This window comes from Astatotilapia calliptera, chromosome 14 (genome assembly GCF_964374335.1).
Source record: "Astatotilapia calliptera chromosome 14, fAstCal68.1, whole genome shotgun sequence".
Taxonomy (NCBI): Eukaryota; Metazoa; Chordata; class Actinopteri; order Cichliformes; family Cichlidae; genus Astatotilapia; species Astatotilapia calliptera.
The window spans coordinates 26,783,909-26,800,535 of NC_137435.1; the positions used below are offsets into that span (position 1 = coordinate 26,783,909).

General features: G+C 40.6%; 1 protein-coding gene across 1 annotated transcript in view; it reads right to left on the reverse strand.

The window, feature by feature from the left end:
* Positions 1 to 16,627, reverse strand: part of si (sucrase-isomaltase) — a 61,972-nt gene that overhangs the window by 16,911 nt on the left and 28,434 nt on the right. The window contains exons 19-30 of the mRNA XM_026192202.2: positions 12,440 to 12,496; positions 10,334 to 10,458; positions 10,097 to 10,185; positions 9,771 to 9,820; positions 9,228 to 9,410; positions 7,196 to 7,330; positions 6,545 to 6,751; positions 6,291 to 6,445; positions 5,453 to 5,621; positions 2,062 to 2,158; positions 1,317 to 1,429; positions 902 to 1,027 (exon numbers count right to left, since the gene is read on the reverse strand). Coding sequence (XP_026047987.2) covers positions 902 to 1,027; positions 1,317 to 1,429; positions 2,062 to 2,158; positions 5,453 to 5,621; positions 6,291 to 6,445; positions 6,545 to 6,751; positions 7,196 to 7,330; positions 9,228 to 9,410; positions 9,771 to 9,820; positions 10,097 to 10,185; positions 10,334 to 10,458; positions 12,440 to 12,496 — 1,506 coding nt within the window. The remainder of the gene's footprint in view (positions 1 to 901; positions 1,028 to 1,316; positions 1,430 to 2,061; positions 2,159 to 5,452; positions 5,622 to 6,290; positions 6,446 to 6,544; positions 6,752 to 7,195; positions 7,331 to 9,227; positions 9,411 to 9,770; positions 9,821 to 10,096; positions 10,186 to 10,333; positions 10,459 to 12,439; positions 12,497 to 16,627) is intronic.

The following is a 16,627-nucleotide window of genomic DNA, read 5'->3' on the forward strand; positions in this document are numbered from 1 at the left end:
AATTATTGTTCACCAATCTAAATAAATAAATATGGGATTGTCTTAGATTTCAAAATATAATGTCAAATATTGTCAGAACATAATAGTTTGACTGTAGAGAAAGGGGCAAAGCACTCTTTGAAGAAACAGGATCACTTGGATCCAAAGCATTAGGCAGGTTTGTTCTATAAGAAACAAAAAAAAGCATCTTCACCACAGATAAAGGATTTGCTAGATAAAGAAGGCAGAACTTCAATCAGCAGCGCTACTGTCAAACGAACGCGGTCTAGTAATGGTCTCAGAGGATAAGTAGCAATCTCCAACCATTTCTCAAGAGAGAAAAAAGGTCAAACACTCAAGATGGACTAAATCATACTGAAGTTGCACTGTGTAATTGGAAAGAAGTTATATTTACCAATAAATCCAAATTACAGAACCACATCAGTGTATGTAAGGGGACCAAAATGAGGTAAAATGATACTATGGTGTAGCAAACCCACAGTGCTACCAGTATTCAAGTGATGTAGGTATTTTGCCTACTGTTTAGGACATCTGGAACAGATCAGTTTTTTAAATAGCTTTCTTAATTTATTCTCCTTCTTCTGCTTTTTTATTATTATTTTGTATGTGTTTTTTGGTGTATAATAAGATTATTTTCATAATTTATTTCCTGAGGAAAATTCTACGTGTCAACCTATCTTGGTTCCTTTGGAAGGATCTTACAAACATACTTTTTCTGTTTCTCACATGTTATGTTAAATAAATAAAAAAAAGTGTTTAATATAAACAAATATAAAACTATACATGTGCGAACTTTCTTTGAATGATATTTTCTGAACTGCATTTAGTTTGCTGGTTTGGTGCTGTTCTTATGGTGATTTCAGACATCTCGAAAAAAAAAAATCTTTCACCAGGAACTTACATAGGGGATACCAGCTGTCTTCATTTCTGTGTATAGCGTTTCTATTTCCTTGTCATTCGCGTAACCATAGCGACAGAGCTGGAACCCAAGGGACCAATAGGCAGGTAGAACAGGTCGTCCAATCAACTGTTCAGAAGAAAGCAAACAAGGAAACCAAAACAGTTAAGCACAGGCAAAAGTTGTTTTGCAGGAAAACGGGACAGTGTCCATAAAGTGTTTGTTTGACTATTTGTGTCTGTGTGTGTGTATCACTGTGTGTGTGTGTGCATATGTGTGTTTAGATTGGCTAAATGAGAGAGCGCAATGAAGCGAAGAAGTCACAGCTGCTGCAGTCCATCAACAGCGGCCCAGGGCCAGACACAAAACACACAGGCGCACACAGGCACAAACAAACCACAAGTCCAAGAAGACTTACTTGAGTGTACTCCTGCACCACCATCTCAGGCGTCGGACCCATGAACACGTAGAAATCCAGGATGCCTCCCAGAGTTCGGTAGGTTAAAGCTGGACTAGGCAGTAAAGTCACATCTGCAAACAAAGCATAAAAGAGATTTTTGTTACTTAAAAATTTATATGTTACTTAGAAATTTACATGAAGCCTAGGTGTGTGTGTGTATGTGTGTGTGTGTTTCCACTATATATTTTAGTGTTTAAAGCATGCATTCAAGAAAGGAGGGAGAAGATGCAAAAGTAACAAACGAAACATTTTATTTCATTTTGGTACAGTGTGTACTAGCATAAATAGCAGTGTACAGTAATGCCGACAAAAACTTTTAGTGAAGACATTTAGACTACAATATTCAGTCTAATAATCCAATAGGTTACAAGCACGATGTCTCAGAAGGCATAACTATCCTCATGAGAAATGTGAGGACAGTTTGTGTGATGCATGTCCATTTGTGTTTCATGGGATGAATACAATATACAGAGGCAGCGATGCGCTTACTACATTATGCAAATATCAAAGCAATTGTTCTCAAACCTTATAAGATGCAATTCATCATTAATTATTAAATGCTTACTTGCATACATAATTGAGCATGACTGTGTGTACATGTGAAAGTGAATGGATGCACTTAAATCTGTGTATACGCATGACCTGGCAATAGTGTTCATGCGCAAGTTCCGTGGGACTCTGTGTGTGTGTGTGCTTCTCTCACCCATAGCATTGCTGTTTAGCAGCAGCACACCGTGAGCATCAGCTGTATTCTCAAGACCCATATAGAAGGGATGGACTCCATAGCAATTCATCTTGTACTGTAGGAGAGAGACAAAAAAAAGTAAGTATCAAGTTCACAGTGTGAAATGGGTGAATGCTGGTTAAGGAATTTCCCTGTGTGGTTTGTGCTAATGCTGAGTTCTGCACAGCTTTGTTTTTTTTAGCACATTTCTTTTCACCTGACAGTACATTTCTAATTTTATTTATGGATATGACAGCAACCCAGCTATAATGGGCTTGCTCCCAGCACTCTCTGTATTCTGAAGTTTTCCCCAGAGTGAGTAAGAGAAACATATTCCTACAGCTATCTTCTATGTAAATTAACGTGCACATAATAAAAGTTTTAAATATAAAGTTTGAATGCTAAGTAAAGGAGCCAGTTAATTATGAGAAGACTGTAGCTTGTTTGCTACCATACTATTCAATGCCAAGTTAGTGTTCCTTTAGTAAAAATCCAAGAGGTTCTCTTGTCTTCAGTGCTTAGATTAGAATAGAACTAGTCAGACATGGCAAAGACAGACAGAAAGGTGGTGGGGGACAGGGAATCTGCCACTTTCAGATGTCACTATCCTGAGACTCATGGGCACGTTACACTCTATCAGCCTCTTGCACTTCTGGTACATAAGAAGTTGTTGAATTGTAATACAGTGTCGCTGAGGACCTGCTCTGCCTTTGTGTCACTTGTGTTTAGATGTGTGCCTCTTCTTGATAAGTGTGAGTGTGTCCTTATGGCCCTGGTACATAGTGTGATGGCTGTGGCTTAAGAGGGAGAAAGGTCATTAGATAATTCACTAACAACAGAGTTGAAGCCTTGTGGTCTCTCTCGACTACTCTGTCATAACAAATGTGCAGACACGGATTTTCATTCTGGAAACATTTACATGGACTCTAATAGTTCAACCATGGACACTCTTCAAAATAAAGCAAAATTTGGGTTAACCAGTTTTTCAGGTGCCTTACAAAACCTTTCCTTCAAATACTCTGGATTTCTACATGCTTAATGACTGAAGATGCCTTCTCCACAGTATATTTTAGCTCTGATATACCAAGGATTCAGCTATTATTTTTTAAGTGTTTCATTATCCATCTTTAAATTATTTGGCCTCCTCCCCAACTTAAATTTTCTTCCTCTCCAAGAAGTCCCATAACAGTTATCTGAACCCTGTGGTGTAATCTTAAAAGCTCAGCAATTACCCTTGATAATGGTTGTTTGTTTTAAAATGCACCTTAAAACACACATGCATCAACACTACAATGAGCGGGTGGAGGGAGGTTTGGAGTCTTCTCTCACCCCCATTCTCTGCGACCTGCTGGAGCAGGGGGGCTAGGAGGAGGAGTTGGCCGTCCGACTGCAGTCTGGAGTGTGGAGCCTTCCTGCTTCTGCGGAGTCGGGGCGGTCTGCCTCCCCCCACCGCAGGGAAAAGGGAAACACCACCTGGGTCTGGGTGCAGTTCCCCCCTCCAGGGGCGGGGGCACCTAGACCCGGTTTGTAGAGTACGCTTGGGGAGTGTGATCGTGTGTACAACGTCTCTTTATGTCTGTCTCCACGTTGGTTGAGTGTGGAGTAAGTGCATATGAGAGCATGAGGGTGGGAATGGATGTTTGTATCTGTGTGTGCCTGTATGTCTGTGTCTATATGTCAGGTTGGGTGTCAGGCGCCACCTCTCTGGGGACATCTCAGGCCCTCCAAGGTTTGGAGGCCTATCTCCCCCCACCACCACTTCCCCTGCCAGTGGCGGACCCCCTCAGACATCGGTGCGTTGGTGGTTCTTTGTGTCCGGGGATGGGCGTCCAGGTACACACCGGCTCACTCCTTGGCGGCCGCTTATCGGGGCCTGGAGCCTGGGGCTCGCTCGGGCCACTTCGGAGGTGGGGTGCCCCCGGCCTCTCGGCCTGGGGCTCGGTCACTCAGGCGCAGCTGGCTGCCGGCGGAGCTCACGGGCGCGTCACTGCAACTCCCCCTGGCTTCTGCTCCGCGGCTGCTGAGTGAGCCCTCATCTGGGACTCTCCTCAGCTCTTTCCGGGACAGTGGCGCAGCTGCCCCTCTGTTGGTCTTCCTTGGTCTCTTGTGTTCTGGGGGCCTCTGGATGTCTGGAGTTTTGATCTCCTCCATACCTGCTTCATGCCCTGGAGGACGGGGCTGTGGCCCCCCCACACCCTCTAGCAGATTATTACATGAAGGAACCTTTTAAAAAACAAAAAACAAGCGCGTCCATGCTCACAGGTGTACACACGGGTGATCACACCCACAAACTACACCCTTTTTGGCTCCTACCTCAAAGCACACTGTGTTCTGTTGATCTTATGTGCTGCACAATAATGTTTAATATTTAGTATTTACTGTCATATTCCCATATATCATTGTGATGTTGTTTATTCTATTACTCTTGTTCTCTTCTGCTTGCTTTCTTTTTTCTTTCTCAGCAGGTGATCCAGGTGATTGATATATGCATTTTTTTTTCTCTGCCCGTTCTGTTGGTTTTTGTCTTTTGCCCTTCTCCCCCGTCCCTCTTCTCAGCTGTTTCTCTTTCCCTCTTTCTTTCTCCCCTTCTTTCCCCCAGTCAAGTCTGTCCCGTATTCAGTAAGTGAAACTAAAATAAACAATAAAAGGTGAATCAAATGGACCATTACGGCAAGGCTGGGATGGTCAGTTTGGTAAAGTAAATCCGTTGGGCATCTTTCTTTGCCTTTAGACAACAATTCTGATGGCAAAAGAGCCAAACGGGACAGGCCAAAAAGAAAAAAAAAAAAAAAAATTTACCCTTGATAATGGTGATGTGAACTATATCCTAACTGACCTTGAAATTGTGATGACAAACCTGATGACAAATGGTCATGTCAATAGAAACACAAATATCATTAATAAGAAAAAGAGAGAACTTTACATAGTCTAGAAAGTGGTTTACTCTTCACAATTTCTACAAGTCATATAACCCCCTAGGACCTGGCGTCCACATATGTGGACATCACATTTTGGGTTATTTAGACCAAAATACTCAATTTTGCTCTACAAGGGCCTGATATCCACTTACGAGGACATTATACTGCTACTGTTCTATCAAAATTTTGAACGAATATCCTCATATGTGGCTCTTATTTTTTTAAAAACAAAAATAAGGTAAAAAAAAATCTGGTAATTCTTTGTTTTTACATTCATCGCTCCCCAATGTGCCCAAATATCAAAGAGAAATTAAAAATGCATGCCGTGGAAGATTTGGGGTCTTAGGAGGTTAAAGAGACTCACTGCATAACTTTTACATATGTCATAGCAAGCATAAAAATGGTTTCAATGAAACAATGAAACAAACATTACGTGTTTATGGTATACTTACACCAGGAGGCTGGTCCTTGGAGAACATACCCCAGGTATGATAGTTTAGATCGTGCTTAAAAGTTTTATGCTCTGTTTCCCCAAAACCATAAACGTAATGAGATGGCAGTCTAGTTGTCACTTGGATGAACATGTCTGAGAAGGTAAAACCTGGCACAGATGAATCCCAACTAGGAGAAAAGATAGGGAATTAAACCAATGAGAGACGAGAGAAAGAAAAGAGAAGGCGTGTGGTGGTTGAGGTAAGGAGTAGTCAAAGGTAGTAATTCACATTATGTTTAAATAAATAGGCATAAAGACCCATGGGCAACTGCAGGCACCCCTTCAACATAAATTTTAATTAGTAAAATTTCAGCTGACGGTTCCAAAAAAAAACATTGGAGGTTTAACTACAAAATAATGTCACCCTTGCTTTGAAATATTCTTTGAATAGACTCCAAACCTGTGCTGCTTCATGTGACATCATCATGAATGCTGAACAAGCGGAAACAACTTCAGGCACTGATGGACTGAGAAACTTTCCTGAGCATATCTCATGTGACTGCGTAACTGCACCAGAGGGTTTGACTCAGCATTGTTACTTTAATCTTTTAGGATAAAAGAGTTTCTAGTTGAAATAGTTGAAATGGAAATTTTAACCTATTTTTGACTTTATTACTTGGTGGGACAATTTAGTATTATTTAAGAAAAACGGAGAATATCGATCTATCTATCTATGCTTTATCTATTTATGCTTTATTTAACAAATAAATACAAGTGTTGAAAACCCATTTTAACACATGAAAAAAAAATTCCATTAAAGAAAAGCTTCAACATACCTAAAACTTTTGGATACTCACATTATAGTCCCGGTGCTATTCCTAATAATCTGGATGCCGAATGGGTACTTGACAATAGCGACCCTGTAAAGCCTATTGCTCTCTTCAGTCTCAGGAGTTGTAGGAACCGACAACTCCACTGGTACCTCATAGCGATCATCATTTGGGTCATAGATCTGCATGTGGAGGAATTGTTATTGCATCAATTTATGCACATCAATCATGAATCAATTATTGCCCCACTACGTGAACAAAACAAAAAAATAGGCACACACCTTGAATTGCAGCATGTCACTGCTGTGATATTTAATGTCAACACGGAGTGTGTCAATATCACGGGACTGTGGACGGCCACTGCTCCTGTACTTTGTGTTCCGAATGATATCAATTGTCATCCCCTCATTACTTTCCCTTAATGATGTGACATTGTAACCATAGTTTTCTGGATAGATGCAATTTGGGGCACCTTCAATGGCAATTGGCTATGTAGGGAAAAAAGAAAACATAACGGAGCACTATGAAATAAAGTTTCAAGACTGACACCATCAAATCACCAAAAGGCTCTGTTTAAGTGTCAATTGTTAGGAAGGCAACAAATCAAATGTTCAAACTGAGATATTGTCATTGCATTTCTAATATGTGCTAACTTTGAATTTGATGCCAGCAACAGGTTTCAAAGAAGCTGGGTAAGTGTAAGTGTTTGGGCATTGATGATGCTCATTTACTGCAGTTTTGAAAGCAAAATGTTTATCCAAATATGCTTCATTTGGATTTCTGCTGGTCTGCATAGTAGTATTTGCCATATAATGAAAGCATTTGCACTTTTCATCATTTACCTTTAACACAGAATTCCAACTATTTGATAGAAAAATTAAATGATATGTGTATGTTAGCCTACGACATGAGAAATTCAGTAGGCTACTTACATCCCAGATACAGCCTCTGGCCTCACACTTAGCCTGATCTGCATTGTCCTCTGGATGACAGTTAATACGTAGTACTTTCCACTCTACCACATACGTCTCCCCCAAGATCAAGTCAAGGTTCTGCAGGGTCAGCACCTGTGGATTGGATAAATTTTAAGGAAGGAAAGTGTTTGTGCAGGGATTACAGAAGCCATTGAGAACAAAGCCCAGATCTGCCTGGCGATGTGACTGTGTCATCTTTATGACACATCGGGATGTGGACAGCATCACCGCTGCTAGCATTGCTAAGGTTAGCCAAAGTGTCCACACTTTTTTTTTTCTATTTTTTGTCTATTATGTCTATTTTTTTCTCTTCTTTACATCACTAACAAGTTAGTCACCAAGAACATCCCTAACATACAGTAAGAATGAATTGTTTAAAAATCAAATAAAGTAATCAAATAAAACACATTTTAGCTTCCAGGCTGACTTGTTTAATATTGATTTATATTTTAGTGTGTATGAAACTAATGATCTTTAGCAGCTGTGAGCTATGTTCATTGGTCAGACTAGGCAAAAGGAGACTGATGAACATGACAAACCAGAATTTAGGTTTAACAGCACAGATGCCTTTAACACGCAGAAAATTATTACAACTCAGTGTCTTGTGATAAATGTAAGGTTGTGCCCGTGACCAAGGAGACCTCAAGGATTTACACAAACACTGCCACAGCTACATATACTTGATAGTTGTTACGGCCCTAGCAGGGCCTCCTCCTGAAGGTGCCTGTGTGGGCGTGTCCCACTACCTCCTACCTGAGATGCCACCTTTCCCTCCTGTACAGCTGACTCCCATCAGCAATTAAAGGTATTTAAGCCTAGAGCAGGGTGAGCTCTGGGCCAGAGTGCTATTTTGTGTGGGTACAGCTAGTGAGCTGAGTGTTTCTGCGGTAGTTTCCAGCTAGTGAGCTGTGTAGTGTGTTGTCCAGCTAGTGAGCTGTGTAGTGTGTTGTCCAGCTAGTGAGCTGTGTAGTGTGTTGTCCAGCTAGTGAGCTGTGTAGTGTGGTTTCCAGCTAGTGAGCTGCGCTTTCCTTTTGACTTTTTGCTTTATTTGACCAACGCCTGAGTTTTGTTTGTGTTTTGTTGGTGTTTTATGGTGATAACGGCTTGTCCGTCTCTTTTAGTTGAATAACTTCAATAAAACTGTTTTATTTAACTGTTTTGCCTCCCTGACTCCTTTTTCTGACCCGGTCACTTTTGTTGCTTCCCCCTTAACGCCTAGACCCCCCCCCCCAGGGGAACGTAACATAGTGTATGTACATGCAGTTACTTTTACACACACACACACACACACACACACACACACACACACACACACACACACAACAAATCTAAAAAGTACTGCTTAAAGCGTCTCTCGACACTTTACAGACTCTTGCCTTTTTGCTCCTAATCCTGGGCACTTATTGTAGAATCATTGCTCTTAGTTGTTCATTTTCACTCTTTTTTTCTCTTTCTCGTAATGACATGCCCCCACACACTCTCACAGATGTTTTTTTTTTTTTATGATTTTCACCCAATGTAAATTGTTAACATTTGTTACACTTAGAGGCTAACCTTGAAGTGAACAATAATGGTTTCATTCCTGGTCAAACTGAAACAAATGACAGAAGTGTGGCTGCTGTAGAAGTCATCCATTCTGCATCAGTCATGCAATACTAGAGTCTGTGCTTTCTTCTTCTTATTATTATATTAATTCATTGATTGATAATATTGATATTGATTGTTTCCATTAACTACTCACTAAATATATCTGTCATATATGTTGCTTGTTTGTCGATATTAGATTAGAGATTTTCTTTTTATTATTCCTATATTTGATTTTTTTACTCAAAAAATGGTTTCTGCTGCTGCAGATCACCTATAGTCTGACAAAATCTACATTCACGTGTGTTATAAATAAAGACTGTGTGACAAACACAAACAAGAAAAAAAACAATAAAGGTTGCTTCTTTTTTTGCATAATTATGTCTAGAAACATGCTTGTATTTACCTTCTTGGCTCCATCGTAGTCTATATTGTTGTTATCTAATATTGTAGTAGTGTTTGTAGCATCAACATCAGTCACAGAGACGGATGCGGGGACAGTAGGTACCCCAAGGATAATAATGTTGTCAAACTTAAGGTTGTTTGGGTCATTGTAACCATTGTTGGTCACCTGCATCGTCAGTGTTCCCTACAAGACAGCAGACTATGATTATGACACAGTCACATAATTTGACCTTCTAAAAATGATCCCAGATTTGCAAATTGAAAACACACACTAAATTTAGTGCCATGCACCCCAGAGTAATGTAATGTAACGTAATGTATACATTAAACATCCAATTTAGTCCTCAGTGCAGTTTAAAGCATAAAAAACGTTTGATCCAGCAATACTTTAGCATCCCAACATTGGTCAACCATGAGTGGTAAAGTGGAATGAAAAAGTCAAAATTCTTGGGTGGTTTTGAACTTTAGACTTAAGCTCAGATTGAAAGAAATATTTTGGCTCAATTTGAAAGAAAGGATGTATGAACTTGTGTGGGAAAGTTACCTGGGTAACAGTGAACTTGTAGTGGATGTAGTTGCTATTCTTAACTGTGTCTGTAAAGAGAAGCACACACAGAGCTTTATCTTTGTCACAGCACTTGAACACAAATGATGCATAGTTACACAGCAAAGTGTAACAGCTTCAGCTTGTTGATACGTATGAGCTAACTGAAAGTGATTGGCTAATATCCTTTTTTTGTACTCAAAAAGATAAGAACTTTCATTTGATGAAAAAAAAACGTATCCAGAATCCAGTCAGTGGTAATAGCAATACACAACATACTAGCAAACAGACAAAAAAAAAGAAAAAAAGAAAAAAGGAGACAATACCTCGGGAATCACCGTCATCCCAAAATAGCTCTCCAGCTGCGCTGTCATGGTCATCAAGAGCAATGATCAAACCCATGGGATTACGCCGACTAGTTAAATATACATAAACACACATAAAATTACAAATAGCGTTCACATGAATAAAACAAATGCACCAAATGTAAGAATACAACGTTTGCCATTATGTACATGTTTGTGATAATCTCTGTGTGTGTGTGTGTGTGTGTGTGTGTGTACCTGTATGTTGTGGTGACATTAGGCTTCTGTGTTGGGAGGATTGCTCCACCCCTGATGTGTAATCCAAGCTTCTCTGCTGGTAGGTACATTTCAACATGCCTTTTGCGGTCTCCCACTTGTTCCATCTGATCAGAAGGATAGCAGAATAAAATATTAATTTAACTGAATTCCCTCTTGTGGGCAAAAGAATCTATGCGATGCAGACTGTTTTTCCTTTTTACTGAAAAAATATAATTATTTTTATACCATACATATGTAGGGTATGTAATTTTAATCACTTTTTACTTCATCGTATTTAATCAGAGTTCACCGATCTTTTAAATCAGTTAGTCATCATCAGTAATTGTTAATCAAACTCTAGTCTCATACTATAAGCAGAGCGTGGGGGGGGGGGGGGGGGGTATTCACAAATGAGTATGTAAACACATGCAACAATTATGAGGTGACCACCCTGTAATTTATAAAAGACAACTGATTTGGAAACAAACTAACACTGGGCCTTTTGTGAGGGTGTTCTCCTGTCTCACCCTTGACAACGGGCCTTATGAAATCTGGATGTTAAACTGGCTTTCAAAATATTATAATGATAAACTTCACATTTCTCTCTGTCTCTCTCTTTTTAAACGTGTCCCTCCATTCATCTCTGGTCCAGTTAGAGCTCAGCTGTTTGATCCCCTGAGGACTAAATCCTCAGAGCAGCCTAAAACTATTTAACAACAAAAATCTCTTCCTTTTCTCCTTTTTACTTCCTTCCTTCACCGTGTCCTGTTTTTTCTCTTGTGATGCTCTAATTCTTTTTTTTTTATCCTGTTTCCTCCATTCCCACTGAGCTCTATGTGAGGGTGTGTCCGGGTGTGCATGTGTCAGTTTCTGTGTGTGCGTGTGTGTCATTTTATGCAGTACAATATGGGCGTGTGTGTGGGCTAGAGTTAGTGGAGCATCTATAAGCAATTTCAGATCTTATCTCCCCCTCACTGTCTGCCTTAAGGAGGTCTTCTCTAGCCCTCTCTTCTCTTTCTCCTCTTAGTCTTGCAATCTTCCTCTTTTCTGCATACTGTAATTTTCATTTCTGTTGCCTCTTTCTCATCCTCTCTATTGTTTATGCTTTCCTCTATCTCTGTGTAATTGCGCTAGCCATCCTTTCCCCTTTCTTTTCATTCAACTCCCATCCCATCTGTTTTGTTCTCATCCGAGTGCTTCTCCAGTATTTCTTTGCTCTGTAACTTGTTTTTCATGGTCATTTTCACTACATCATTGCTCCCCCACCCTTCTATCCTCCTACCCAGATAATCACAGGGGACCAACCAGGACAAGGGGCCGGCAGTAAGACAGCCAATCTAATCGTTCATCTGATCAGTGGGCGCTTTACATCGCCACTGTGACGGCTAAATAAGGTCCCAAAGGAACTTAACACCTCTTTTATCTCTCTGTCAGGGAGATAGTCTCTCTCTTTTCTTCCTTGTCCCCTCTCTCACTCTTTGTCCTCATTCCTACTCTGTCTTATCACTTTAGTCTCTCAGTCTCAAACAACAACTTGAGGCATCAACTTTCATGTGACAGGTTGTGCTTTACATGTTTTTGTGACAAATATAACATGATAGTGATAAGCGCCCCCCCCCAAATCTATCTGATTTATTTTGATTACAAGGCTTATTATGTTAATTCAGCTCAATGAGATTTTTAAGGAAGCTGTTTTTGATTGAGAGTGTATTATATTGAAGATATTCTATTATTTTGCTTCCCTAAATGGGATTTAAAAACTGCCTATACTGTGATGTCTGAAGTTAAAACCCAGCTTTCCTGCATTGTGGGTTATACACAGTTTTATGACCATCAAACCATAAAAAGAGTGCAATTTATGAATTTGCACTTAACTTGGACAACCTCCAGTAAGCCTCTGGTAGTTACCTTTGCTATTAAGTAAAGTGAACATTTCAGCAAGAATTTAAAGAATTGTGGTTTCTACAAGTGTGTAAATTAATGTATACAACTCCATTAAAGGCAGTAGTTGTGCTACTTTACAAATACAGTTACAGACCCATACATCTAACAGATAGTTGTGCTACTTTAGAGGAAACATTTCCAATGAGGAAAAAATATCCTTACCGTCTCGTAGTCGTACCACCGAGCATCAGGTAGATATGCCGACACCTTATCCACACCCTACAAAAAACACAAGAACACAATACTTGCATGACTATCTATTTGCATCTCCAGAGAAAGTGCCTCGAATAAAGTGAGGATAAAGTGAGGATAGCCCTTTCTGCTATATATAACTGCAACTTAATTGTAAAAATGAAGATAAAATGTCCCCATCAAGTAAACATGTTCTTAAATTGCCTATCATCCAATACAAAGTTTCCACACAGGCCTTGTGACATTTCAGTCTACAATACTATGATGTAAGAGACGATGGGAAAGACGGCATCAAGCAACAACTGATAGGTGACAGCCTTTGATGGCTTAAGGTGGTGGACAGACGGGGGCAATCAATAGACGAGCACCAAGCCTTTGATAGCATTGTCACTTCCCTGTTCTTTGTGACAGTGCAGAACAGAGGGAGAGAGAGAGAGACATTCACAGGGGGCACAGCTAAAGAAAGCGCAAACTACAGGTCCTTCTCAAAAAAATTCTATATTGTGAAATACAGTGTGACAACTGCACAGGCCAAGGCCTGTCACAGGCACTGATGGCAAAAGCATCTCCCTTCCAATTACTCTCTCACCTCCTCTCTCTCTCTCTCTGTCTCTCTCACGCTGTCCTTTTTGTGGACTGTTAAGGTCTGTCATTAGGAACATGAAATAGGGGATTCAGGAGGACAAGAAGAATAGTGGCGAGGCATATTTAAACAATGACAAATAACACCAAATTATTAAATTTGAGAAGTAAAAGAAAAAAACAGGACATAGTAAAAGAAGAAAGACTAAAATATGATCAAATATATAAAAATAATGGCCTGCTAACCAAATTAAATGACTTAACACCCCCTTAAGGGCCACAGATTCACACTTTGACGTAAATCACCAGCCACAACTGCTGCACAGCCTGTAGGATGACAGCCTGGGGAAATGGATGCTCCCCCTATACCTCGTTTTCTGGTGTCGGATTTGCTCGCGGCTCCTATCACTCACACCACTGACTAACGGGAAGGGACTGCAGGACTTAGCATGGTTGCTAACTGCGTTTGATAGGGAAACAGCACGAAGCCTGTATCCTTATTTGGAGCACTGAATCTCAGTTAGCTATAAGGTAAGATTTGATCAGGTGAGCCAAAGATTCATGCTGGCAGAATGATCAGATGGCAGCTGAATTAAATGAGAGCAGCAGAGAGAGAGAGAGAGAAAGAGAGGGAGAGTATGAGACACAGAGTGAAAGAGAAGTGGGATGAAATGAAATGGGATCACAAGGGTGAGTAGACAGCAGCTGATTAAGAGAATGCAGATGAGACGAGGGAGCCAACGTTTGATGAAAGGATGAGCTGAAAAGAAAAAGGGAGAAACGGGCATGAGAGTAGAAGTATGGATGAAGACCAGAGGGGATGACAGAGATAGAGTGCAGGAGATCTCTTCAGTTTATCACAGAGATCAAGGTTAAAGCATTGATTGATCTGCATGATGGAGAAAGCATCATTAGAGAAATGGATAGGCAAGTAGACAAAGTAATAAATAAAGAACAGATAGAGTATAGTAGAGAATAGTTAAAAAGGTGAGTGTAGAATATCAAGGGTTGTTAAAGATCATCCTTTGACCCTTGATGATATCTCTTTATATTGCCCTTCAGAGCATGACACAGCCGTCACATATAGTGAGCATACTCTTGCCACCCGAATCCTTTTGAAATTGCATACAAGAGGACAAAAACACTTCGACGACACTGCAATATAACCCTTCTTAAGCTGATTAATCACATGAAAACAATTTTCATGGTAAAAGAAAATTTACTGTTTTTGTCTAAACAGACAGAAACAGGGGCATCCATTAAGGCGCCGGGCTCTGTACCTGAACATTATTTGGCATTGTTTTCCAAAATGGTGAAACGAAAATTTAGACCCTTTTGTAAAAGTCATAACCTTACATAAATGATAGTACAAAAGTTTTAATGTCCATGTATGCATAAATAACTATGCAGACTGGTCAGGATCATACACTATATTGCCAAATGTTTTCACTTACACATCCAAATGACTGAATTCAGGTGCTCCAATCCCCTCCATGGCCACAAGTGGCCACCTATGCATGCTGACTAACTCTACAAATATTTGTGAAAGGATGGGTTGCTCTAAGAAGCTCAGTAAATTCCAGCGTACTGTGAAAGGATGCCACCTGTACAGCAAGTCCTGTAGTGAAATTTCACTCACTATAAAATATTACACAGTCAACTGTTAATGGATTTAAAACAAAGTGGAACCAAATGGGAACTACAGCAATTCAACCATGAAGCGGTAGGCCATGTAGAATCACAGATGCTGAGGTGCACAGTGTGCAGAGGTCACCAACTTTCTGTAGAGTAAATCGCTACCGACCTCCAGACTTCATGTGGCCTTCAGATTATCTAAAGCAGCGGTCCCCAACTCCCGGGCCTCGGACCGGTACCGGTCCGTGAGTCATTTGGTACCGGGCCGCGAGAGTTGAGGCTCAGGTGTGAAATGTATGGTTTTCAGGGTGTTTATCGGTTTTCAGCATTATTTTGTTATCGTTTTTATCTTTAACTCGGTCTTCATGGGTCTTTTCACATGTGTTATGAATAAATCTTTTTTTCGTTACCGGTACTGGTTTTATTTTGTTGTATTTTTCCGCAACGCCTTAAAGGCCGGTCTGTGAAAATATTGTCGGGCATAAACCGGTCCGTGGCGCAAAAAAGGTTGGGGACCGCTGATCTAAAGAACAGTGGAATGGATTTCCATGGCTGAGCAGCTACAGCCAAGCCTTATATCACCAAGCGCCATGCAACATATCAGATGCTGTGGTGTAAAGCATGCTGCCACTGGACTAGGGCGCATTGAGAAGTGTTCTTTGGAGTAACGAGTCACACTTCTGAGTATGGATTTGGTGGTTGTCAGAGACCAATACTTGTCTAACTGCATTGTGCCAACATGATTGCTCACCATTGCACAAAGCAAGGTCCATAAAGACATAGATGAGCAGGTTTGGTGTTGAAGATCTTGACTGGTCTCCACAGAGTCCTGACCTCAACCTAATAGAACACCTTTGGGATGAATTAGAGCACAGACTGTGAACCAGGCCTCCAACATCAGTGTCTGACCTCCCAAATGCTCTCCTGGAATAATGGTAAGCTCTCAAACCTTGTGGAAAGCCCCCCCCAGAAGAGTTGAAGCTGTTATAACTGCAAAGGGTGGGCCGACATCATATTAAACCCTATGGATTAAGATGCGACATCACTCAAATACATATACATATGAAGCCAGATAAGCAAATACGTTTGGGTATAGAGCAGTGGCCCCCAACCCCCGGGCCTCAGACCGGTGCCGGTCCGTGAGTCGTTTGGTACCGGGCTCACAGTTGAGGCTCAGGTGTGAAATGTATAGTTTTCAGGGTTTTTATCGGTTTTCAGCGTTATTTTGTTGCCGTTTTTATTGTTTACTCGGTTTTCCTGGGTCTTTTCACGCATGTTATGAATAAATTTTCTTTTTTTCGGTACCGGTAATAGTTTTTTTTTTGTATTAATCCACGACACCTTAAAGGCTGGTCCATGAAAATATTGTCGGGCATAAACCGGTCCGTGGCGCAAAAAAGGTTGGGGACCGCTGGTATAGCATGTACGCTTAAACGCATGACCTCTATAGGTCAGGCTCTGGAAGATGACCCTATTTACCCAAAGTAACCCTGCAGTTCTTCCCAATGCCACCTACAGACAAAGACAACATTGTAAAGCAAATGTTTAATCCAACTCCTGAATAACTTTACCTACTGTAAATTTATTCAAGGGCATGTCTTCACCATCACAAGGAAGGTCATATTTTCCCCTCCTTGGAGGACTTCTAAACATTTCTCTCTGTTCAATTATCAGGGCACTTTGATGGAAAGCACATTGCTTTTAAAGAGAAGGGAAATGAGCAGTGAGTCATAATTGATGCCCCAACACACCCACTGATAATGGATGTCTTTTTATCCTATCCTGTTTCCAACTGCACAACAGCAGTTGAATTGTGTCTCTGGCTGTGAAGGCATCCCAAATAGGTGCATTTGTCTTGGTTCACAAAAATAACATCCAGCACAGTTGCCTCATGCTTCTTCCTTTCCTTTCCCTATACTCTGTAAGACGTAAACTCTAAAG